Raw genomic sequence first — 23,887 nt, 5'->3', positions numbered from 1 at the left:
AGAGCCTGATCAGTAGCAACCGGCAGCTCAATTACACTAAAAAATTGAATCAGAGATTGGATGGCAAATGCAATTTATAATACCACATGATACAGCAGCCAGGGAGAAAAACCTTCTGGGCTGGGAATAACAAATCTGGCAAACTTGATTTAGGAAATAATATGACTAAATGTGAACCTCCTGAAAGCTGTGCTCAGGATTTCTGGGAAATGGCTCTGGCCTGAGCATGAGGCCCACTGCTTTGATGAGCAATTTCTTCATGCGTGATTATTCCATATCCCGGGTAATCAGTGTGAGGAAAGAGTTTACAATACCTGACATCGGTGACTAGGTCTTAATAGTGAACAGGATTTATATCTGATGCAAATATTTTTCCATTTTCTTTTTCCTGTAGTTTCTCCTCTCCAGCTTCTAAACCTCCCCAAATTCCCTAGCTGTCTGAGTAAGAAGCAGTGCCTGGTGCCAGGCTTCCTCAATTTTCACTCTTAATTGAGCTGTAAATTCAGCTCATAAACTCTTGCAAATCTAGTGGTCGTTCTACATTTACAACTTTTTAATTATCTTCTTAATTAATGGGAGCCTCAAGGTCCCAGTACATTTTTATCGGAGGAGTCTGTTATGAAACACATTAACTTGGACTTCATTGGCTTTAATAACATCTTCCCCTCAGCCTGGTTCTGTGTATCAGCATTGCTCCGTTTGTCCTCATGTTGATAGAAGTGCCAGTGTATATCACAGCACAATCAAACCTAGCTTCTCCTTTATCAGCAGCTCCTGAACAAACCAGGGGTGTCTAATCAAAAGTGTAAGGTTAAAAGGCATTATTCCCTCACAATGCTGAATTCAAACACAGTGCTAGTGTCTAAAAGATTACGATGCTCTAAATGAAAGCAGACGTGGGCCTGGCAGCCGCACTGCATTCTTTGCTGTGCTCAGAGCCGTGTGACTGGTGAGCAGGGGCTCCAGAGGATGGGCAAAGGGAGCAGGAGGGACTCCTGCCCTCGAGGCAGAGATACCCTGTGCACCAAGGCAAAGGGCTGCTGCTTCCAGGTGTCCTTGTTTTATGTACATTTTCAAAGGGGAATTTCAACCCCAAGCCCGTGGTGTCCTGACAAAGCTGCTTTATATGATTCCAGCTCCACAGCAGTGCAGCAATGTTGGCTCTAGAGCGGTTTGATGGGTGAATCCCACCCACACATGTGTGTACTTGTGATAAAAGGCATTGGAGGGAGGGAAGGAGGGAGGGAGGAAGGGTTCAAGGGCCACTAACACGTCACTGCTGCTGTATGATTCAGTGTCTCCTGCAACAGTGCTTAAATGAAAGAACTTGGCTTTGCAAAAACCTTCAAAGCCCTCCTTCTCCCCAGACCACAAACACAGATAACTGAGCAGCCTGGGAGTTCAGAGTGCCAGCTTTGACATACAAAGCTGGATGTCTGCCCAGGATGAGATTGTCCTGACTTGTTTTTTTGGTGTATTTCACTAATTAGGCTGGTATTATTTATACTTTTAGGAACAAAATCATGTCCTAGAAAAATGTTCCCTGTAAGTATCTGTTTGCAGTAGCAATATCCCTTTAGCAGAAAACAGGATTTACACAAGCTGCATTTTAAGCTGTTGGTACCACAGTTAATCCTAAATGCTGTAAACTGTAATGGCCTATTTCTTTATGTCAAGTTGTTCTTTTCCTCCCAATATCCTGTTTTCTGACTGCAAAGCAGCTTATGCTGGTTCATCTACAGCGCTGGCATTCAAAACCTTGCATGACTGGCAGCAGTAAAACTTTATTTAGCTTCCTTCTCGGTTTGAGAAAGAAATTGCTGTGGCACAAAAACATTTAGTAGCAAAACCAAATGTGTGGTATTGCTTCCATTGTTGTTCAGTTGCTGTTTTCTCCATGTGTTTGAGTATTTTGAGGAAGGGCTGATGGTGATGGCTGACAGCTCTCTGCGGGAGTTGCTTTTCCTCTGTGAGTGATTATTACAATTGTTAGTGACAGCCCAGGGGGACGTGTTGCTCCTCAGGATACATAAAAATATAAGAAATGTTACTCTATGTGGTTTGGAACTCATAACTGTCCGCTGATGTTATCTGGATGCTGACTTAACTAAGACATTACAGCACTAAACCCATTTTCACCTCAAAACCCATTTTCCTCTCAAAGGAAAACCTAACCCTCATTTGTTAGACTGCAGGCTTGATGACTGACTTGACATTGTTAAATGAAATCAAATATGTGAACTGGCCTGCTTACAATTGCACAATTACAAATCTTTAATACAGAGATGATGTGTTAGCTGCTTCTTCTGGCTTCATGAATGCATGTTTTATTAAATCAGTGAAGGCCTAACTACCAGAACAAAAAGAGAGCCACACTGAGATTCAGAGGATGTTAGGTTAGCAGGATGGAATCAATTTCCCCAGTTCCACATCAAAGAAATACTAATAGTAATAGTAATACTAAGAATAGCAATTTATCTGTTTTTCAAAATGCTTGGATTTAAATTACCTTTTACCACGTTTCTCATGTCTGTCCTACTGGTGGTGGCTCATTCTAGACTCATCACATTGTATTAAAGTGTAGATATTGCCTATTTGAACATGTCATTATTTGCCTATCTGCTTTCAAAACCACTACTAGTTTGGATGTAATGTATAGTATAAATGGAAAAAAAATGGAAAATTACTGATTCTGGAGAAAATGTGAATAATTAGGTTGGAGTGAGTTTAAAATCTAAACTTTCCAAGCAAGTTCTAAATATTGTGAAAATTGTATCAGGTCATTACCACTTTGTCATCAAAAGTTTGGAATAAAACTAATGCTGTAATTTCAGTGTCAGAAAGTGCCTTTTCTTTTCAGTACAGGGCATGAGGGGGATCTCTCTGCCTAACCCCTGCACTGCAGCTAGAGAACAGATGAGTTTAAATCTGTGTAACTAATTCACACTCATTACATTTCCCCAAACTCATAAATACATGCTAAACATTCCTGCCAATTCTTCTACGCATTTAAATCACCTTCCAACAGGATTGCTGAGTCCTACAGTTTTTAAGGTTAGGATAACTACTTCCACACATGAATACAGGCCTAAGCACTGTAAGCTAAAGGAATTCACAAGACTTAAACATAATTTGTTGAAATTAAAGCTTTTCCAAAACGTGCACAAATGAAGGCTGGAAAACAGCAGAAAACCATGGCTGGTGCTCCAGCCAGGGCAGCTCAGGAGCTTTTCCTAGCCTGCCATTGAGAGGAAATTTCATTTTCTTTGTTCCCTATTTCTTTCCTTCTCCTCTGTTCCTTCTTCTTCTTTTTGTTCTTTCTTTTAATTTATTTCATGGTGGCCTCCTCAAGTTTGTGCCTCAAACCTCACATCCTTTGTCTTTTCTATAAAGACAACGACTCTCAGCTTATTTTTCTCTTCATCTCCTATGTCTGCTTGCTGTTCCAGGTTTGCTTTCCAGATTACAAACACTGGAGAAGGGAGTCTTCTGTGGGATTGTGTCCTCAGGCACAGAAGTCAAACCCCCTAGTAACCACTTTTATTTCCTCTAGCAGTGCAAACCATGCCATGCCTGAGGTTAAATGTGCTTAAACAGAGTTTGAGCTGCACAAAGGCCGTTTGCTCCCAGGTACAGCCCGGAGCAAACTTCTTCCATGTCCCCTCCCACAGATGTCGTGCCTGAGCACCGAGGGAAAGGGAGCTGCTGAGGGGATGCTGGCACAGAGGATGAGAGCTGCTTCCATCAGCTCAGCTCCAGCTCACTGGACACCTCTGCATGAGAAGTGGGTGGAGGAGCTGGTCCCACTTCTGGTGCTGGGCACCAGATGGATCCACCAGAGGATCAGATGAGGAGCCAACATCAAGAGCAGCAGAAGTTAAAACAGTAGAAAGTAATGTTCTGAATATCCAGACCATAAGCAACACAGAAATCCTAGAAATCAGGATCAAGAATCTACAAATAATGTTTCTTTTCAGGTAAACATGCTTAAACCAAAAAGACTAAATTACTAGGAGCATGGTCATTTTCTTATTTCTCTTCATACCATTCCAGCTTCTTTTCTTAAAGTTTTAGGCATTCCCCTGCTGATTAAATCTGCTCACTGGACAAAATAAAAAGGTACTGACTGTTTCAGCCCCCTGATGTAATAGAAAAGCACTGACTGTCAGTTACAACATCAATGATCCTAGCTAGATAAGGAAAAAACTGGAACATTATTTGATATGGGAAAGACTGATAAACTACTTTGTATTTTGTGAGTCATGGCATCTTTTTTTCTGCCACTACAGGTGAATAGATTTTTTTTTACTGCTTATAGACACGTGAAAGGAAGAGATTTGCTGCTATCTGTGTTCTCTCTGATAGGACAATGATATTCTCATCTAAGAAATAACATTCCTCTCTATGTCAAAAAGTCATGTTTACTCAGCAATAAAATTTGAATTTCAGAGTAGAAGTCTGAACCAAGCTAAATATAACTATGCTATATTCCTGTAAAAAAGAAGGGCAGTATTAAAAGCTATGATGTATTTCTAATTTCCAAACCATGTCAAAATAATTCTATACCTATTTCTTGGTGTCTGCTTTTAATCCTCTTAGTGGACTTAATGCAGGTGCATGGGAAAATGTTAGTCAGCTTTAGATTCTTCTGTACCTGAGGAAACAAGCAAAATAAAATCCCCAAATCCCTGTGAAATCTGGTGTTCAGGCGAAATCCAGCGCAGGGCTAGAATAATAGTTTGGGGGGTGGGGGGGAGGTTTGGTTTGGTTTATGGAAAATTCATATAGAAATGGAGACTTTATTCTGGGAGGTAGAAGACAAAGACTAATTGCTGTGATCATATTTGTGTAGTTTAGAGGAAATAAAGTTTCCTTTGAATACACGGACACCAGCAGCCCCTACCTGACACACATGAATATACAAAAATTGATGTGGAAAATCTGTTCGGCAGAGCTGCTAATCAGGGTGTGAGACAATTTACTCCAAGTCTTTTGTTTCCCAAACAATTCACTATTGTACATTCTTGTTCCTGTAACTATGAAGTCCACATAATTATATTTACCTCCTGAGGTCCTGCCTTATAAGCAAGGTAAAATTGTTCCAAACACATTTGTTCTCCTTTCAGGGTGGACGTAGAGCTTGGCGTTATCACTTGTATGTAAACTGATGTCCTCTGGCTAAAAGGCAGAATTAGGTTAAATAATTAATTTTAAAAGGGCTGAATCGGCACTGATGCTGGTAGAAATGGAAAAAGGAAATGTGCCGAAGAGGAAGGTGTAGAAATATCGGCGTTCCTCGGCAGGGCTGGCAGCAATTTCCTGCCCGCAGCCTTGCCCTGCCCTGGCTCCCCGCCCCGCAGCGCTGGGAGCTCCCGAACGGCACCGGACGGGACACCGGGACACAGAGGGACATCGGGACACCGGGACACCGGGATATCGGGACAGCGGGACACCGGGACACAGTGCCATAGAAACACCGGGACACCGGGACACAGTGCCATAGAAACACCGGGACACCGGGACACAGAGGGACATCGGGACACCGGGACACAGTGCCATAGAAACACCGGGACACCGGGACACAGAGGGACATCGGGCCAGCGGAGCTCGGGAGCGGTACGTTGTGCTGGCCGGGGCTCGGATTGTCCCTCCCGAGCGGGATTGCTGCCAGGAGCTCCTGCCAGGTGTCCCGGGGGTTTCCTCTCGGGGATGAGCAGCCGGGCCGGCGCACGGGCAGGAGCCGCAGGTTTCGGGGCTGGAGAGTGCGGGTCAGGTTGGAATGTGTGTCTTTAGAGGAGTGAGCCGCTGGCAGAGGCTGCACGGACAGAGCCGCTGCTGCTGCTGCCCGGCGGGCCCGGCACAGCTCCAGGGGAGGCAGCTCTGTCCCGGCCCCAGCGGCACTGGCGAGGATGTGCCCTCGGTCCCTGCGAGGCTGAGCCCGCTGTGACCCGCCTGCCACCGCCAGAGCTGGCACTGCCCGGGGCTGGCACTGCCCGGGGCTGGCACTCCCAGGAACTGGCACTCCCAGGAATTGGCACTCCCAGGTCTCAGGAGAAAAGCCAGGGTAAGGGAAGAGAGATGCCCTACTGCATCAGGACAAGAATAACTCATTTCATTAGATCGACTAGATGATTTTCAAGCGTAGTTTCTCCAGTGGTGATGGTTAAAATCCAGAGGCTGAACAGTCTAATCTAATGTAACATCAAAAAAAAAAAAAGAAAGCCACAAAAGGTGAACTGAACTAATGCATGCCTCCTGACTATTTGGCTTCCTGGTTTTTGCATATTACAAATTCTTGGAAACCTTGGAAAGGGCCTGGCTGGTTATTTATATAGTACTAAGCATGTTTGTGCTTGTGAGCTTGCATTAACATGCTCTTTGCAGGGTTTTAGTGAGCTGGATAAGAAATGAAACTACTTGTCATGCTAGTATTCTGTTTTTCTGATAAGAAGCAGAAGTCCTATAGTTAATGTAATTCAGACATGTCTGAGTTACTTGCAGCATATCTAGTGACATGAGTCAGGCTGAGGGACACGTAGCTGTGTTATGTAGTTCTGAAAATCAGAAACTGAAAACAAACACAGATATTCATGTAGAAGGAACTATTTTGGGATGAAATGAGGGCTGTTTTGTAAAGCCTTTATTGCTTTCTCTTACAGAGCGTATCAACCTTTTCTAAATCCTAGATTGTATAATGGCTTGTGGGTGTGGCTGTAGGGACAATGAAAGATTCTGGATGACTACAAAGCCTTTCTTTTAAATAAATCTTGTGATTCTGTCTCTACTCTCCCTTTACCAAAGGATTTAGATGTAATTCTCAGTATTTCACTGAAGTTTATGTAGCTGGAACATCTCACAGTATAAACTGACCTTTTGCTAGTTTTATTCTTCTGTAATTTGTGATATTCCTACTACATTCATACAGTGACTACATTTCAATCTACCCTATGACCAGAACCCAATTAAAGTATGTGAAACAGGACAGTGGTTTTGTTAGTAAAGAAGAGTCAGTAAAGTAGAAGAAAAAGTATATTAAAAAAGGAATGTTTTAAGAGCAACTAAATCAGCTGCTCTGAAATAGGGTGTTCTGTAGGATTTGGAGAGTTCCAGGACATTGCAGAAGCATTAGATATCACCCTGTGAGATCTGCTTTTACTCGGGGAGTGAAAAACAGGAAGGAATTACTTTCAGTTTCACTTCCCAGCTTTAAACAGCAATCTTCACTGAGAGGAAGCAGTTAGAAGAGTCATAACAGACAAATTATATTCATGGTTTAACTTGAACTGGATTATTTTTAAAGAACAACTAGGTTTATTTTTTTTATTTTAAAGCTTTCAAACCTATTAAAAAGGAGTGCCTGTACCATTCTTGTTTACACTCCCACTTTTGGATCTCCTGACTGTTTTGGATCTGTCTCTAATAGCAGTTGCTGCTGTTGTCTTGCTTCACTCGTTACCCCAGAGAAAGAAATAACTCTCAAGGTTTCAGCTGGTATCAGTAAGTGGGGGTTTTTTTGGGTGTTTTGAGTTTTGTTTTGGTTTTTTTTCTGTGTGTGGTTTTATTTTGTTTTGTTTTGGGTTAGTTTTTTTTGGATTTTTTTTTTTTTTTTTTTTTTTTATGTGGGCTGTGTTGTTTGGTTGGATTTTGGTTTCTTTTACTCCTTGGCAACCATGATTTGTTATCCTGTGAAGGCAAATACTGGATATGTGATATTTATTAGTACCACAAGAGAAATGGAATAGCTTAAAGAACTGAGTAGGCGGTAACGTGGCTGCTCCAGGGTTTACCTGAGCAGGTTTTGTGGTCAACATCAATACATTGAACCAGCTGCCCTTAAATCACTGCAGTAAATTGTTCATGTGAAGTACAGGATGTTTCTGAATGGCTGCACAGGGGAGCTTAACACCCCAATGCTTTTCTGAGCTGAGGTTAATTTCAGGATACTCAAAGCATGGCTGTAGGCATAGAAGACCCAGACTTATGTAGTAGTTGAGACATATCCTAGAAGAAAGCTGAGATATTTCAATTTATTTTTGCTTGTAATTGTAGTTTCACTTTCCCATACAGTTTAGAGAGGCAAATATCTTTTACCAATAATAGAGAACTCTGAATAGCTCTTGTGTGAAATTAAACATTTTAAAAAGTATGATACAAAACTGTTCTTTTGCAGAACGACTACAAGCAGATCTACGACAATGCAAGGTGAGTAAAATACAATCAAAATACCAACTTCTGCTAACATCAAAGACAGCACATTCAAGCAATATTCACTTACCCTAGAATTATATGAAATATGTATGAATGTTTTAATCTGAAATTATTTACATTTTAAAATGAAATATTTTAAAAATGTAGAGCTTACATTTTCAGATCTTGATTTCTGAAGTTAAGTAAAAATAATAAATAATTTAGTAATCTTGGAATTCAAGTTATTTCTGCTTACAAACTGAAGCTGGTAAATATTTTTACATCCATAACCCTCTCCATCTGCTGGTGAGGCATTAGTATAGTCTGAACTTGAAGAAATTGAGAGAAAAGGTTTTACACAGAGGGGAATGGCTCACTGCCATGTTCTGTACTGGAGGGCAGCCTGTCAGTTCCTGGTAATGCTTTGAATTCAAGCCTCTTTCTAAATATCAATGAACAAAGACATCTTTGCTCCAGACTGAGTGAACTGACCCTGCTTGCACAGGGCTTGGACTAGATGATCTCAGGAGGTTCCTTCCAAGCTAAATGATTCTGTGATCCTGTGACATCTTCATGACACCCTGTGCAGTGCCTGTCTTTTTCTGCACTTTAAGGACCAGAACTCCATTAAGTTTTATTGATGAATGCATTGTTCATAAATACGACCTTGATGTATATTTTTTGCTGTACAGAAAACAGCTGCCTAGATTTTGTCCTATGTGCACTCTGGAAAAGGAGTCAGCACTGGGGATCTTTCACCCAGGGTAGGAGGAAATGATCCATACTCAGAGCATATTTTCCATTCTTCCAGGACCTCAACCTGCCACAGCACCTGGAATGCCCTATGGCCCCCCTCAGCAGGTCCCTGGGCCTTACCAAGGTGGGTGGCTTGGTTACAGATCTGTGAGACTATTAGGAAATAAGCATGGAAAATATGGGGCTGTAAAAGGGTGAGCATCTCCAATTTACCTCTTGGCTATTAATTCTATAGAGTCTCTTTTAATCTCTGTTTTGCTGAAGTAATTTCTTTCCTCTGTAGTTCTACATGTTAGTATGTGCTGAGCAGTGCCAACAGTGGTAGGAGTTAAAAATGTCAGGTGTTCCTCAGTGGCCATTGTGGGGAATTTGCTAGGGAGTTTTGCTGGGTGCTACTGATTGCAATTAATGTGCAGCAGATTCTTACTGATAATCAGACTTTTTAATTATCATATTACTTCAGTATTTCACTTTATTTTGCTCTAGAAATACAGAAGTGAAGAAAGAATTGTTTTCCTCTTGCAGTTCTGCATGTATTCATTTCCTGTTTGCAGGTGGTTATACCTTACACTTTCCCTCACTTGCTCTCTCCTCTTCTGTCTCATTTTCTGCTCCACTTCAAAATGCAGCCCTCCTGAATAGCTTCTCTCATTCTGGCAGTGATTTCTTTCTGAAGAGGCAAATCACAATAAATATCTAACAATCAGGCTCAGAGCATAAGTCAGAGGTAAAAAGCAAAATGTTTGGTCTAAGTTACTGTGCTGTTCATAAGTTAAAGCTTGTGCATCCTGGGACAAGGCACTCTGGGGTCCATAAGTACACTTGGCTAGCAGGGAACAAGCACTCACTCTTGTGCCATGGAGGTTGCAGGAACATCGTTATTTTGAGTAATTTTATGTGCACACACTTGCCCACAAGAGCTGTAGGTAGTTTGTGTACAAAGGCTGTCCTTAGATGTAAAAGTGATCTTGAATTCCCAAAGGGAACATTCTTCCCAGGGGTGGGCCATGTGGCCACCTGTGAGTTTTACATCACCTGAGGTACTGCTCTGCCCATGGCCACAGCCTGATCCTTCACCTGCTCTGCTCTGTGTGTTGGAATGTAGTGTGAAATTTGGTGCTGAGCTGGGCTGGGCTGAAGGCCTACCAATCATCTGGTTTGAAAACTCTGGATGAACTTTGCTAAAAGGACATTTTCTTCACAAAAGTAGAAGGTATAGTTTCAGCAAAACTTTATCTGGAAATTCCTCATTTGCTCAACTGTCAGCCTGTAAATGCCAATGCTTTCCATGTAATTTAAAGTATTCTTTCTTCTCTACTTAGAAATAGCCTTCATTTATTTATTTCTGGTTTTTGATTTACTGTTTCTATGTGAATGAAATTTCTTCTGTATTCAAGAGTGATGCATTTTTTTTATTTATTTGGTTTGGTTTTGTGTGACGCATCAGAACCTCCCACGGCAGTGTAACTCCCTTCATGAGATTTATTGTATCCATAACTGAAATATATAAGGCATAAGGATCTCCACAGTTCCAAATAGTGAAAAAATTACTCTTTTGAAGACGGACGGGGCAATTATTTTCCAACATTTAACTTTCATAACTGTATCTCTCCTACCATGCCAGATGTCACAGGTGCAGGGAACTATGGATTCCAGGCACAGCCCATGGGGTTCCCAGGTGGATTTGTCGCTCCACCTGTCCAGAACCAGCCCACCATGGATGGGACAATCTGGATGCCTATTCCTCCTTCTATTCCCAACTGCCCTCCTGGACTGGAGTACCTCACACAGGTACCTGCACACTTCTTCCTCCCCCAGAGATGAGGTGTTCTGCTCTGGGAAGCAGCCTGCATCCATGAAAAAACTAAATAAAGCATCTGTGTTGCAGCTGCATGGGTTGCTGCTTGTGGGCTGCTAAGTGAAGCCTTTTGTAATTTCTGAACGCAGAGGTGCATGTTGGAGATGTAGCACTTGTTCATGGAGTACCTTCCTGCCACATAGGGTGCTGGAGGATGAGGCACACAGAGCTGTCACACATCCTTCCCATTTCTGAAGTCACTGTTTGGGAGATGTAATGTCCTTTGGAAAGGAGTATGTAAATAAATACCTATAATATGGGCAACGCTAGCACATTACAAGCACTTAATTTTCTACACAATGCTTTCTTCACACCTCTTAATATTGTTAGTAGAGCTGCCAGTCTGACTTCACAGCACAGAGAATGCTAATAGCAAAATAAGAGTTGTTTTCACATTACTGAATATGTCTTTGTACTGTAAAATACAGTTCATCTCAGCACTGGAAAGATTAATACTGATGTATTGTTGCCAGTTTTGTAAAGTGCTAAAAATAAAAAGAAAAAAAAAAGCACTGGTGAGGAGAGGCTGTTTTTCCCCTGAATTTTCCTTAGAGCTGAGCAGTAGCTGAGATTCTGCTCTAAAATAACCCCATTTCCTGCTTTTGTGTATGGAGTCTCTGGGACATGATGTCAGAGCTCTGTCAGGCTCAGTCCTGAGAAGAGCAGAGGTGTGTTAGCCCTGTGTGCTCCTAACCAGACCAGTTTGGGTTCAGCTCCCCCATCAGCTCCAGTGCTGTGAAAACCTGCTAAAGTGGCAGAGCACAGGGCAAGGAGGTGAGTGAGCTGTTTCCTTAACTGGTAGATAATCTGCCTCTACACCATGTGTTGATCCATATGTTTTTATTCTAAAATGAAACAGCTGCTGTTCTTAAAACTACAGTTTTTCTTATTTGCAACTTGTTAACTGTTTATTCTGTTTAATTTTTCAACCATGAGCAGATTGACCAGATATTAATTCATCAACAACTTGAACTTCTTGAGAGTAAGTACAAAGTATTTAAATCTAATAATCCCAACAACAGTAAAGTTTAGGCTTTCCTTGATACTATGTTTTTAAGGTGGTTACCACCTTTGTCTTGTATTACCTGTCTTTATTCCTGCAGAAGTCCTGAAGAAGCAGAGGAGAGAAAGGAGAAAATAGGAAGGAAGAAAATTTTCAGCAGGTTCTATATTTCAAAAGATACACAGCAATGCAACTGAATAATCTTGGTTATAGATGTTATGGTTGATGTATAGCTAGTTACAGATGAAGTCACACATTTCCAATGTTACTTGTTAATGATGATTCCTATTCTCTTCTCTTCCTTACTTAAAGATCTTGTTTTCTGTCCTATCATATCCCACCTAATTCCATGGACTGGCATGTAGCTTTGATCCCTTTTACAGGCAATCCTGCTGTTTTAGCAATCTGAATGGCTTTCCTTCTGCTTCCCTCATTCTGTGCTTTAATACCCAAGTTATCATTATCAATGTCTTTCAAATAGAAGGAATAAAATGGACCATACATCCCAGATAACTCCTAATGTTGCTGCTGCATTTTTCTTTCTGTTTTTTTCTAAAATTTAAGAGTGTTTTCTTTTGTTATAGAAATTACTTAAAATTTCTGTCCTAGTTCTTGTTGTTTGAAAATCTTGACTGAGAGGGTTTATTGTGGCTTTCTTATTGTGAACATATTGTGCCCTTTTCTGGCTTCACCCCCAAATTCACAGCTCTCTCTAGCCCTTATCCATTGAACTCTCCCCTGAGGACTTTCCCTGGTGGTGCTGTTCAGGCAGCCGGTGCCTGTGGCCAGAGGAGACGCTGGGGACAGATGGGAATCTCCATTTCTTTCCACCATGTTCATGGTGGCTTCTTCCCTCTGAACTGCTCCATCAGGCTTCTCTGCTTGAGGCTCCTTTCCTATCATTTCCCTTTGCCAGAAGCTGCCTCTGACAGACTTTGAGCAAGGCTTGCCTTCCCAAAGAGCATCTGCAGAGCTAGCAGGGAGTGTCTGACCAGACACCCCTAGGAATTTAGCAGGCTTTTTCCCATTTTTCAGTTGTGACTGACTTTGAAACAAACAACAAATACGAACTCAAGAATGCAGTGGGACAAAGGGTGTACTTTGCAGCAGAGGACACTGACTGCCTCACCAGGAATTGCTTTGGGCCATCACGGCCCTTCACCATCCGGATTATGGACAACCTGGGCCGCGAGGTGATCAGGCTGCACAGGCCCCTGCGCTGCTCCGGCTGCTGCTGCCCTTGCTGTCTGCAGGAGGTGAGCTGCTGCCTCTCCCTGCCTTCCTTCCTCTGGGACAGGCACCTCCTGTACAGCTTTAAGGTGGGGCTGTCTTGAATCAGGAGGCGAGGTGAAATGAGTCGGGGTTTGCCAGTAAGGTGTGGGAAGAGATCTGTGGGATTTGTGCATGGGGCTCTTGGTCTGGGAAGAAGCAGCACTTGGACTCACTGGCCAATTCTGATTGTGCTAATGGAAAATCTGATTGAACAGCATTTCCGAGAACTTGTGGCTGGTGCTGAAATCTGCACTGGGGATGGACTTGGAATGGAAGAGTGAGGCAACAGCTTTCATAAAATAAAACAGCTAGAGTTTTTATTTGAGAGCTCTGAAAGCTATAGTGACACTCAACACGGGAGGTCATGAGGTTTTTTAAATATTAATGTAATTCTGGAACGATGCAACTTCTGAAACTTTAAATCTAAGCCTACCCAGAGCTCCTGCTGAGGCATTTGTAGTAGCTGCACCCTATAATGCCTTCACTGAATGCTTTTGGGGTATTTGCTGCCTTTGTTTCACTGGGCTTGGGTCTTTATAATGTAGATGCAAAGTTTGTGTGCTCCAGATGCTGAGGAAGCTTTTACTGTTTTCTTGAAGGCAAAAGCTGAATAAGAGGTCTGCAATCTGAGTGGTCCTCTGAAAACACTCACAGCAAAATGCTTTGTAAGGCCAGATGGTTGTGGAGAAATAGTTGTTTTCCATTTGTGTGCTGGTGTGGGTTTTGTATCACTAGCATATGGAAGCATGATCATTCACTTGGAGGTTTTCTCTTCCCTGTGAAGCTGGAAGTCCAGGCGCCTCCAGGAATAATAGTTGGTTATGTTGTCCAGAACTGTCATGTCTGCCTGCCAAAGTTTACCATCCAGGATGAGAAAAGAAAGGATATACTGAAAATTGCTGGCCCATGTGTTGTGTGCCGGTGCTGTGAGGACATTAATTTTGAGGTATGCAATGTAAAAATTGTTTGCCTGTATCTGTTTTCAGACAGTAGTTTGATATTAGTTTGTTGCTCGATTTACTACCTACCAACTGAACTGTAGTATATATTAAGTAATTGCTACATCTTCTTTTAATGCTGGTATAATCAAATAACTTCTTTAGATACCTAAATTTCTCTAGATAAACCAGACAAAATTCCAGAAACGATGTGTTAAAGCCACTCATCAGTGATCACTGAGAATTCCCTGTGGCTGCACAAAAATCACTTAATTAAAATACTTAGCAGCAAAATCTTTTTGAATCTCTTATGTCAGGCTCTAAGAAAAATAGAGGTATTAGGTACTTATTAAAATTACTTCCTTCACCTGCTTACTTAATCATCTAATAATCATTCAATAAACTAGTAAGTTAATTTAGACCTGAAATACAGAGTTGAATGACTGAAGAGTTACAACTATCCTTTTGAAATAATATTGATTAATACAACATTGTTTTTGTGGACATTAAGTAAAAGATACACAAGGCTACTATTTAATGTTTAAAATTATGTTACTACAGCAAATTCATGCCGTTTTATTTTGGAACTAATCTTTCACATGACCCAGTAGACTGGCTCTAACTAGAAAATGTAATGTTGCCAGGGGGCTAATCTTTGCTTTTGAACAGAAGAATGTAACTTGTTTAATTTTCACTTGAGCAGTTCCTGATGCATGGCAGGAGAAGCTAATTCACTGCCTTGGCTAAAAGACACCACTTGCAGCAGTGTGTGTGCATGTGGTATCCCAGCACCATCAAGGAATTCAGCTTCCCAGTCAGATTCAGAATCAAGTTCATGGCTCTAATACTTTAGACCAACTTTCTGATAGCCTGATTGCCTTTTGATACAAACCCTTGCCCTCAATTACTGTAATTAAAATAACAGTCTGATGCTTTTAAATGGATCTATTTCAAAATGGATTTGGGAGTATTACGAATGATGAATGAAGGTTTGATGATGCTTTTTAAAATTTTATGTTAAACTATAGGTGAAATCTCTGGATGAGACTTCTGCTGTTGGGAGGATTTCTAAGCAGTGGACTGGATTTGTGCGGGAATTGTTTACAGACACTGATAACTTTGGAATCTCATTCCCAATGGACCTTGATGTGAAAATGAAAGCTGTCATGATTGGTGCTTGCTTCCTTATCGTAAGTCTGTCATTCACTAATAGATGAACATAAACAAACTTTTTCATCTCTATGTTTAAATTGTGATGGTAAAGGAGTCAATTTTGAGCTCCTTCAAGTGGGCAACAGCTTATGAACTTTTGTGTGTAAAACTGACCACAAAAGGCAACACAGAATTATTTTAGACAGGAAGCTTATTCTAGACTACATGAAGTACTAGTTGTTTTAAGCAGAGTTTCAGATTTGGTGGGACTGAAAATAGGAAAAGGGAAGACTTCTTACAGACTCATTAGCAGAGGAAAGCAAGTTTATGGATTGTGAAACCAGTAAATAGTAATTAGCAATAGCCAAGAGACTACTGGGCTGGTGGACAGCTGAATGCTGCAGCCACTGCCTCCCATCTCTCTTTGGGTGCACCTGAAGCACTGAATGGAGCAGGATTAATGCTCTCAGAGCAGTAATTTCCAAATGGAGGGATTACTGCAGAGGCTAAGATCATTGAACTTGTCAGAGCACTTTGGCTGTCAGTAGTGCAGTGCAGCTCAGTTTCCTCTTTGAAAACAGTGTGGAACACACTCCTGTTTCCACCTAACAGAACAATTCTGCATCAAAAGACCATTTCAGAACACGCACTGCCTCTGTGCTGGCTGGGCTGCTGATGGGCAGGAAAGGGCCATGTGAAGCACCTTGAGTTTGGAAAGGTCTCACCAAGCTCTGACAGCTCTGGGCATGAGCAAGGTTTTGTGTAGCTGTGTGTTCCTGTGCTACCAAGTGCATCAAGTGCAGTGTTAGTGAGTGTCAGCAGCCTGGGCTTTCAGGCACAGCAATGGGCCCCCACCAGTAAACTAAAGATAGCCATCATTGTGAGGGACTCCAGCCTGAGGAGAGGGAATGAGTCAGCTTGAACAAAGTCAGGGAGGAAATCCCGAGTAAAGGAAGCATAGCTTTGGCTACTGATAAATTAAAAGTTCCCATGCTGGTCTTTCACCATCTTTCAGTCTCTGTGGAGGTCCCATTCTGAGAGACCTGGGGGGTGAGCACATGATAAATGTGCCCCCACCTTCTCCTCACCCTTTCAGTTTCTTAGAGGAAGGTGTATATCTTGCAATGCAGCCAGGGGATGTCAGAAATAAGAACTACATTTAAGAATTATTTGTTTTGTTTGTTTGTTTGTTTTTTATCCCCTTAGGACTTCATGTTTTTTGAACGTAGTGGTAGTTAAACATCAGCAAGCAGGAGTTTGATAATGAAATCTAGATGTTCTGTATGGAATGAAGAAGAACATGGATTTCCCAAGTTTCTGATGAATTGCAGTGCTCCAGTAAGAATATGAGAAATGCATGTTATAATTACATTTCTGTAAGCTAAAAGCTTTATGGTCTTTTTTATTATGTTTTTAATCTGATGAAATAATTTTTAGTATTCAAATAAGGACTCTTTATCTGTACAGATATGTACAGATCAATAATATGATTTAGAGACATATATAGCAACATTTTTTTTTCCAAGAACTCTGTGATTTTAAAGTAACTAATTATAGTTGTTACTTATAACTACTATAATAATACTTTGATTCCTAAAAAGAGGGCTACTTCTATATTAAATATTAAAAATAACCTAAGCCTAATAAGGAGACACTGATTTTTTCCTGGGTATTCTCCTTTGGTAGTTCTGCTGTGGTGTTCACATTCTGTTGTTTCCATCAAATACATCAAATACACACATTCAGAGCAACATACTGCATTTGAACAGAAATATCTGCAATTGGTGTAAAATGTTATTCCTCTCTGTGCTGGGTGTGTCTGAGCTGCAGTTCATTTCCCCAGCAGCTGTCCCAGAGCTGTGCTTTGCTCTGGGAACTGGAAGGGTGCTGATAACCCAGCAGGGTTTTGGCTGCAGCAGCGCTGTCTCTCCAGCATTCCCACCCTGAGTTGGCTGGGGGTGGGCAAGCTCCTGGGAGGGGACAGAGCCATGCCAGCTGACACAAATTCACCAAAGGGACACTCCATACCATATGACATTGGCTCAGAGAGAGCAGATAAGGAAAGGAAGAGGAAGGCATTGCATTCAGTTTTTAGAGTGTTTGCCTTCCCAAGCAATCACTTCCATGCAGAAGCCCTGCTTCCCAGGAAGGCACTGGGCATTGCCTGCAGATGGGAAGTACAGAATAAAATTCTTGGTTTTTTACCCTTTGTGCACTCACAAACTTTTGCTTTTGTTTGAGTAAACTGCCTTATCTTAACCTACAAGTTGCTCTGTGTTTTATTCTATCTCCCCTGTCCCTCTGGGAAGGGGAGGCATAGAGTGGCTTGGTGGGCACCTGGCATCCAGCCAAGGTCAACCCACCACATCTAGAGATGGATCTGTTGTCAAATATGACTCCTCCTGAGCATGACCTCATTTTCTTATTTGGGTTGTTTTGAAACTTAAGGCTTGCACATTCACCAACAGAACTGCAGAGGTGACAGGAAATTGTCTGTGCCTGCTTCTGTTCAATAGTCCTTTAGTAATTGCTTTGTGTATGAGTATGACCTGAGGCAGTTACTTCTCAGTTTCTCCAGTCCTCCTTGCTTCTCATTTAGTCTGCGTTTTTCACAGATTGTGAGTCTGTCTGTTGTTTTGAGGGCACAGAGTAAACAGAACAGGTGTCTGCACAAACACAACAGTTTCACTTCAAAAGCAGACACATTAAATGGCAGGTCAATTTCTTAGCATTTATAGCTTTATTTAAATTATTTAAATGGTTTATTTAAATGTCCAAGCAATGGATAAGTTGCAATTTCTTACCCTGGGACAAAAGCACATGAACAGAATGGTTCTTGGAATGCAGCTGTGGGGAGAAGTCTTTGCCAGTATTTTCAGCTGCATTCTAGTTCTGCTGAAGAGTCTTTTTGTTCAGTGTTCTCAATTTATTGGTTGCTTCTGGCCAGTCAGAAAGCAAAAGAAAAGAGAAATGCCATTGCTGCTGTGTACCTGGATTCTCTTTTATGTTGGAATAATTGTGCAAATTTGGGACAACAGTCCAGACTGTTCTGGAAGTCTTTAAATTCTATATTATTCCTTGTTAAATTAGCTTCTGCTGCTAAACTTCCTTGTATATGGAATTGCTGGAGGTGCATTTTTGATTTATCAGCACTATTCTTAGGGAATTAACTTAATACTATTATTTAAAAAATATTTTGTGCTTTATTGACCATCTATTAATGAGATACCAGAAATCCAATCTTCCTAAAATCTGCTAAAAGTTTCTGATTACTTGAATTAGGAGTAGAAGCTACATGTGTTAGAAACCAGACCTGTCCTTTAGGGATTCACGTAGTTAAGTCCATCATTATTATTTTTCCTTCAAGGGGTGGAACACAACTTCATTTCTGCCTGTAGCTCTGAAGTTCCAGTCTCAAGCATATTTGATCCCTGCACTTCAGCAGTTACTCAAATATTCCATAAACATTGTTTGGAAGGTATTTGAAAATACTTATTTACTTCCATGGCAGGTGCTGCATAGAATTTAAATTTGCAGTTTGCATTAGAGTGAGGTCTATGTCTGTTTGAGGAATGGATGGAATTACATTTTGCAAGTAGTTAAAACAGGGATACTTTTGCCTTTGGTTAAAAGGATCTTGAATCATAAATTCATCTGCTGACAATAAACTGGGGAGTGTATACAAATATAAGTGAGGTATTAAGAGGTTGGCCTAATAGGACATAACCAGGAGCCTTTTTTTTCCTTCTTCCAAGTAATTAAATTTTTTCATTCAAATTTTTTTCTTATGCATTCACCCCAAGTCCTGGAATCACCATTGTTCCAATAGCCTTGCATACAAAATTACATGGAAAAATTGTAGAGCAGTAAGGGGAGAATGGGAGAATGCAAATCATTAAGAATGATCAACTTCACATCAAGATGTGTAGGAAAACAATGTTGCAATTCTTGTATCTTAAGGAGAATTTCAGTTGCAAGCAGTAACAACTGTGCAAAGCTTAATCAAAGCCAAGATAGCTGTGTTTACACACAGGTTTATCAAACACAGTGAAATCCAACAGTGAAGTTGTGTGAGTTTTGCTGTTGCCCATTTAGATTTTTTGATTTTGTGCTGCTCAAGTTTAGTGATCAGATTGCTGAAGTTTATTCCTTTACCATCTATTTAGCAAAATTAGTAAGTAAGGTGAAAATTTAGATAACCTGAGAGAATAAGTGAATCCAGCTAAGGAGTAAGAAGTGGCAGCTAAGCATCTTAGATTTGCCAGAACTGTGGAAAGAACTGGAAAGAACTTCTACAACCTCAGATCATAAAACAACAGAGAGAGCATTGGACTTGGAGGGACTTTCCATCAGCTGGGGAACTGGATAACTCTGACACTGGTTACACAGCTCGTAAACTTTTGTCATGTGAAACAGTTCACACTCTCTCATGAAGGTAAAAATATTGCATGGGAAGTCCTAACTGAAACTGGAGACTTGCTCATTTCTGAAACTGTGTTAAATTAAGAATAAATAATTCTTTGAGCTGTCTTTTTTTCATTTTGAAAGAATCATAACTTCCATCTTTAATAAATCCCCAGTCTAGAACTCTCCACTCTTTATCCTTCAGACAATAAGCAATACAATGATTTAGCCCCCTGCCCATAACTCCAGGCTTTGTAAAGAATTAGATTTCCAGCATGCTACCTGTTATTCAATAGCATCTCAGTGAGATCGAGCTGTTACATAAAACCTTTACAGAGTGAGATTTGCAGGTGGATTTCTTGAGTTCTGTTAATGACCTTTCCATCTGTCCCACCCTGGTAAGTTTTTTCATCTTCAGCTGCACAGGAGATGCAGTCGCTTAATCAAACCTCAGGGTCCATATAGCAAACAAAACCATAATTTATAGGATGTTTCTCAGTAGAAAATCATAATTAATTCAACATTCCAGAAAACAAATTTATAAGTGTTAAAAAAATAGTGATTCACTTTAGTCATAAGCAAGATCGGGTTTTTGCTAATAACCTTGGTAATTGGAAAAGAGAAGGAGCATTGTTTTAAAGCATTGCATTACAGTTTGCCTTTTAGTTCATATTTGCAAAGTTCCTAAAAAGGTCTCTTTGGGTCTTTTTGTTGACTCAAGGACATCCCTTACATCCCTCATGTACCTCGTGTTGGCTTTACTAACAGGAATAGCTTTGACCAAAAGCTGACAGTGGGAGCAGGACTGCACATCAAAGGGTGAGTCAGGGAAGGAGAAAGGAGCTGTTTTCCTAAACTAAATTTAGCTCCTGCTACTGTAGGTGCAGGGTAACTCTTGGGAAATGCAAGAGATGTAATGTTATTATTAAGAAAATCTTTGTGCAGGGGAATTTACTGTAAAAATGCATGGTTCGAGTGTTTCACTGCTAAGGGCCATTGCATGATACAGACATTAATAATCTGTGAGAGGAAATGGTAAAGGTGTGATTTAGGGAAGAAGCTGCAAAACCAGAGACACTTGAAGATAAGGGAACCTCTCACAATTAGGGTAAGGAAACAGCTATGGGTTGCATCAAGGGCAAACCACCACTCCACCACAAGATGAAGAAACCATGTCAAACAAAAAGCATAAATGTGGTTTGATCTTAACATTAGTGAGGCAGGACATAAAAAAGGTATAAGAACCTCAGAGAAGATAGCAAGGGGTCAGAGGGAGAGTCTCTCTCTAACAAAGGAAAAGTACAACTCTCCCAGGGTGGAGGGAAGAGCCCAGCTGGTGGAATTCTGTTGGATCAGGGCTCTACATGTACTTTGATGCTATATATGTTTACACATGCCATGGTTATGTGCTGGGGGTTTCCCTGTCACCATTCACAGGGAGACTTCCAAATGTTACCGATTTTGTTCTGGAGAGAACTTATCTTCTGGTTTATAGCTATATTTGACCTACCACTTAGGTTTAGTTTATTTACACTTTTTACCTGATAACATTACAATTATTAAAGACAGCAGTGAGGAGAAAATATCCAGGAGAACACTGCAGAGTAACAAAGGGGAAGAAGATATGAAAACAAGGATATATGACTGTGCCTCTTATTTTTCGGTGGGTGGCAGTGTTAGCACAGAAATTATCTTTTCACCGCTTAAACCTAGCTGAGATCCACAGGCAGTTTCCTTAGATGTCATTCTGATTTCCTCAGTGGAGGAATTTCACATTACACTATCTCCAAAGTATGTATTGCCTACATGAGTGTGGAAAGCTAGATGTGTCTTTCCCAGCAAAGCAGCAAAGTCCTAAGCTTCAAATGCAATTACACACCACTAGGAAAATTAAAAAATGTGTGTATGCATGTTAAACCATGATTGATTTTAAATACTTAGACAAAATACTGCGTAATATCCTTAAAGCTGCATTAGGCTTGGTAAACGATATAATTTGGAATTAGACTGTGATTTCTGACAGAATTTGCTACAGAAAGCAAAAAAGTTATTGATATATCACAGCAGGGTACCTCAAAGCAAACAGGCTGATTTCATTGCTGGTTTCATGCCACTGATTTTTGTTTAAGGTGTATTTAGCCCCCAAAACATGAGATGGCTTCAGTGTGAATAGCTGTGACATGGACTGCCTCCCTGACTTTGGCTTTGTTTCTCTCTTCTCTCTCTTTCTTTTTTTTTTTTTTTTTGTTAAATCTAAACTTGCTGCCTATGCCTCAGCTGGTTTAACCTTTAGCTGACCTAGTTATTGAACCAGGGCAGCTGGTAGCATCTGAGGCAGTCGATCTTTCTCCCCTCTTGTTTGCCTTCTCCAAGGAGCAAACAGACACTGGTGGGAGGCTGAGCAGCAAGCACAGAGCTCTGTGCACCAGGGCCTTGCAGCTCCTGCTGTCCCTGCCCCTGGTGAACCACCACTCTCAGTCCCTGAGAGCAAGTGCATGCCAAAAATAAAAGGGGGAGTGGGCTAGTGCAGTGCAGGTACCACTGGTCAGGAGCCTCCAGTTCCTGCTCTGCAGTGACATGAGGTGTTCAGCTGCAGGAGAATTCCCATGCAGCTCTGCATCACCGCTTCAAGGAGCGTGGACAAAGGTGTGTTTCAAAGGTAAGTGTGCAAACACTGCAGTGCTGCCATGGCATGCCCTGTGGAGCTGGGAGCCAGTGCTGGCACCGTGCTGATTCTCTGAGCTGCCAGGAGCCCCAGGAGTGAGCTGTGGGCAGCAAATGCTGCGTGGAAACTCCCAGGCTAACTGAGGTTTGTGCTGAAGGCTATAATTAAAGCTATTCATAAGAAGTATAAACAAAAGGTAACTTGCTAATTTAAATGACCCAGTTATATGTTTTGACCCTGAAGACACTGAAGACTTTGGGGCTGCCTTGACTTTGTGGTTTCCAGCAGCATTTTGCAGGTATTGTGTATGACCAGCACATGGGTGCAATAGTGTTTTCTAATTGAGGTCCTGGCTGCACGTCCCTGCTCTGGAGTGTAGTCCTGCTCTTGTGTAAGTGCACAGTTCCTCTTCAGTGTGGGGAGTTTTTTGGGCACAGTTTGAACAGCACAACCTCCCAAGGTATCTGACCTTGCACAAGCATTTCTTTTGCTGGTCTGCTTTCTGTTTAGTTACACCCTGCTGTACAGCTGAGCTGTCATGTACATCACTGAGGAGCTCCCTCCAGCAGTCTTTACAGGCTGTAAGTTGTTCCTTCAGTTCTTTCTGATCTTTCCCAAGCTTAGCCAATATTTCAGCCCAAGTTCAGTCTCCTGCTGAGGCTGTGGCTCTCTCCAGCCACATAACTACGTGGAGCAGCACTTGCCCTGGGGAATTTGAACAAAATGAATCCTAATACTGCAAGAGTGTGCATGTTTGGCAAAGACCTACACATTAACACCTAAATCCTGCCTTCCTTTGCTCCTGCATCCAATCTTGCTTTTTAACTGGTATAAAGCTTTATTTTTAACCCCACTGCATATGACTGAAGGGACTGAGGCACACTGTTTTATTGTCTCCTTTTTCTGAGAGCAGAATCTGTGGCTCGTGGAAAATACAGGTCTTTCAGCAGACTGAGGCTGAGCTTGCCGACACTGTTTATGCTTGTATTCTGCTTGGTGCCAGATTGGGACAGAAAAGAAATACAAGCAAAGTTGTTCAACACAGACAAGGGCTCACTGTGTCCTGTCCTCTCCACTGAACAAACTTTGGAAGGGCTATTAGAGGTGGTAAGCTAATATTAAATTGCACCAAGAATTAAAGCCAGCCATTGAAATGAACAAGAACTCACCTATGTGTTGCAGAATATAGGAAAAAAAAAAAAAAAGGAAAAAAAGGAAAAGAGAATTAATTAGTGTGGTACTGCTAGAGAAAAGAGTGAGACAGAGGAAGGCAAAATCTGTTGGATAAATCAACTAAATTTTTGCACATTGTTTGTGCTCCATTTATGGTGCTCAACTTTTCAAGTAATATGCTTAGTTGAAGGAACTATTGGTGCAAAATTGCATGCTAATGAAAAGCAATGAAAAATAAATTTTAAAAAAATCAGTGGTTATCCATGCTCTAAGGAAGATACTATGATTTGATGCCAGAGTAAAACACTAACTAATCAGCACCTCCTAAGCTGCAAATATGAAATCTTTACAAATTGTTTTTCCTGGGGATTTGCACTTCAGTAATTATGTGATGGAATTTAGCAAAAGCTCTCACTATCAGATGAAATCAAGCCAAATTTGCAGAGACAAGTGTGTGCAAGTGAGGTTTTTATCTTTTC

At 41.2% G+C, this 23,887-nt stretch overlaps 1 protein-coding gene across 6 annotated transcripts; it reads left to right on the top strand.

Moving 5' to 3' along the window:
* The first annotated feature begins 5,362 nt into the window (after positions 1-5,362).
* PLSCR1 (phospholipid scramblase 1) lies at positions 5,363-17,420 on the top strand. Of its 6 annotated transcripts, XM_058844393.1 has the most exons (10): positions 5,363-5,517; positions 5,584-5,616; positions 8,171-8,202; positions 8,999-9,067; positions 10,577-10,734; positions 11,741-11,783; positions 12,840-13,060; positions 13,861-14,022; positions 15,043-15,204; positions 16,373-17,420. In XM_058844393.1, exons 3-10 carry the CDS (start codon positions 8,196-8,198, stop codon positions 16,403-16,405), a joined length of 855 nt encoding a protein of 284 aa, XP_058700376.1. In that variant the 5' UTR covers positions 5,363-5,517; positions 5,584-5,616; positions 8,171-8,195; the 3' UTR covers positions 16,406-17,420. The 6 variants fall into 6 exon arrangements, with proteins under 6 accessions (XP_058700376.1, XP_058700374.1, XP_058700377.1 ...); XM_058844391.1 differs by lacking the exon at positions 5,363-5,517 and having other exon boundaries at positions 5,530-5,616; positions 10,568-10,734; XM_058844394.1 differs by lacking the exons at positions 5,363-5,517; positions 5,584-5,616 and adding an exon at positions 5,644-6,064.
* The last annotated feature ends 6,467 nt before the right edge of the window (positions 17,421-23,887 follow it).

The sequence above is a fragment of the Poecile atricapillus genome, chromosome 8 (genome assembly GCF_030490865.1).
Source record: "Poecile atricapillus isolate bPoeAtr1 chromosome 8, bPoeAtr1.hap1, whole genome shotgun sequence".
Lineage (NCBI taxonomy): Eukaryota > Metazoa > Chordata > Aves > Passeriformes > Paridae > Poecile > Poecile atricapillus.
Note: the sequence above shows the minus strand (reverse complement) of the source record. Positions and strands in the feature narration are given on the sequence as shown.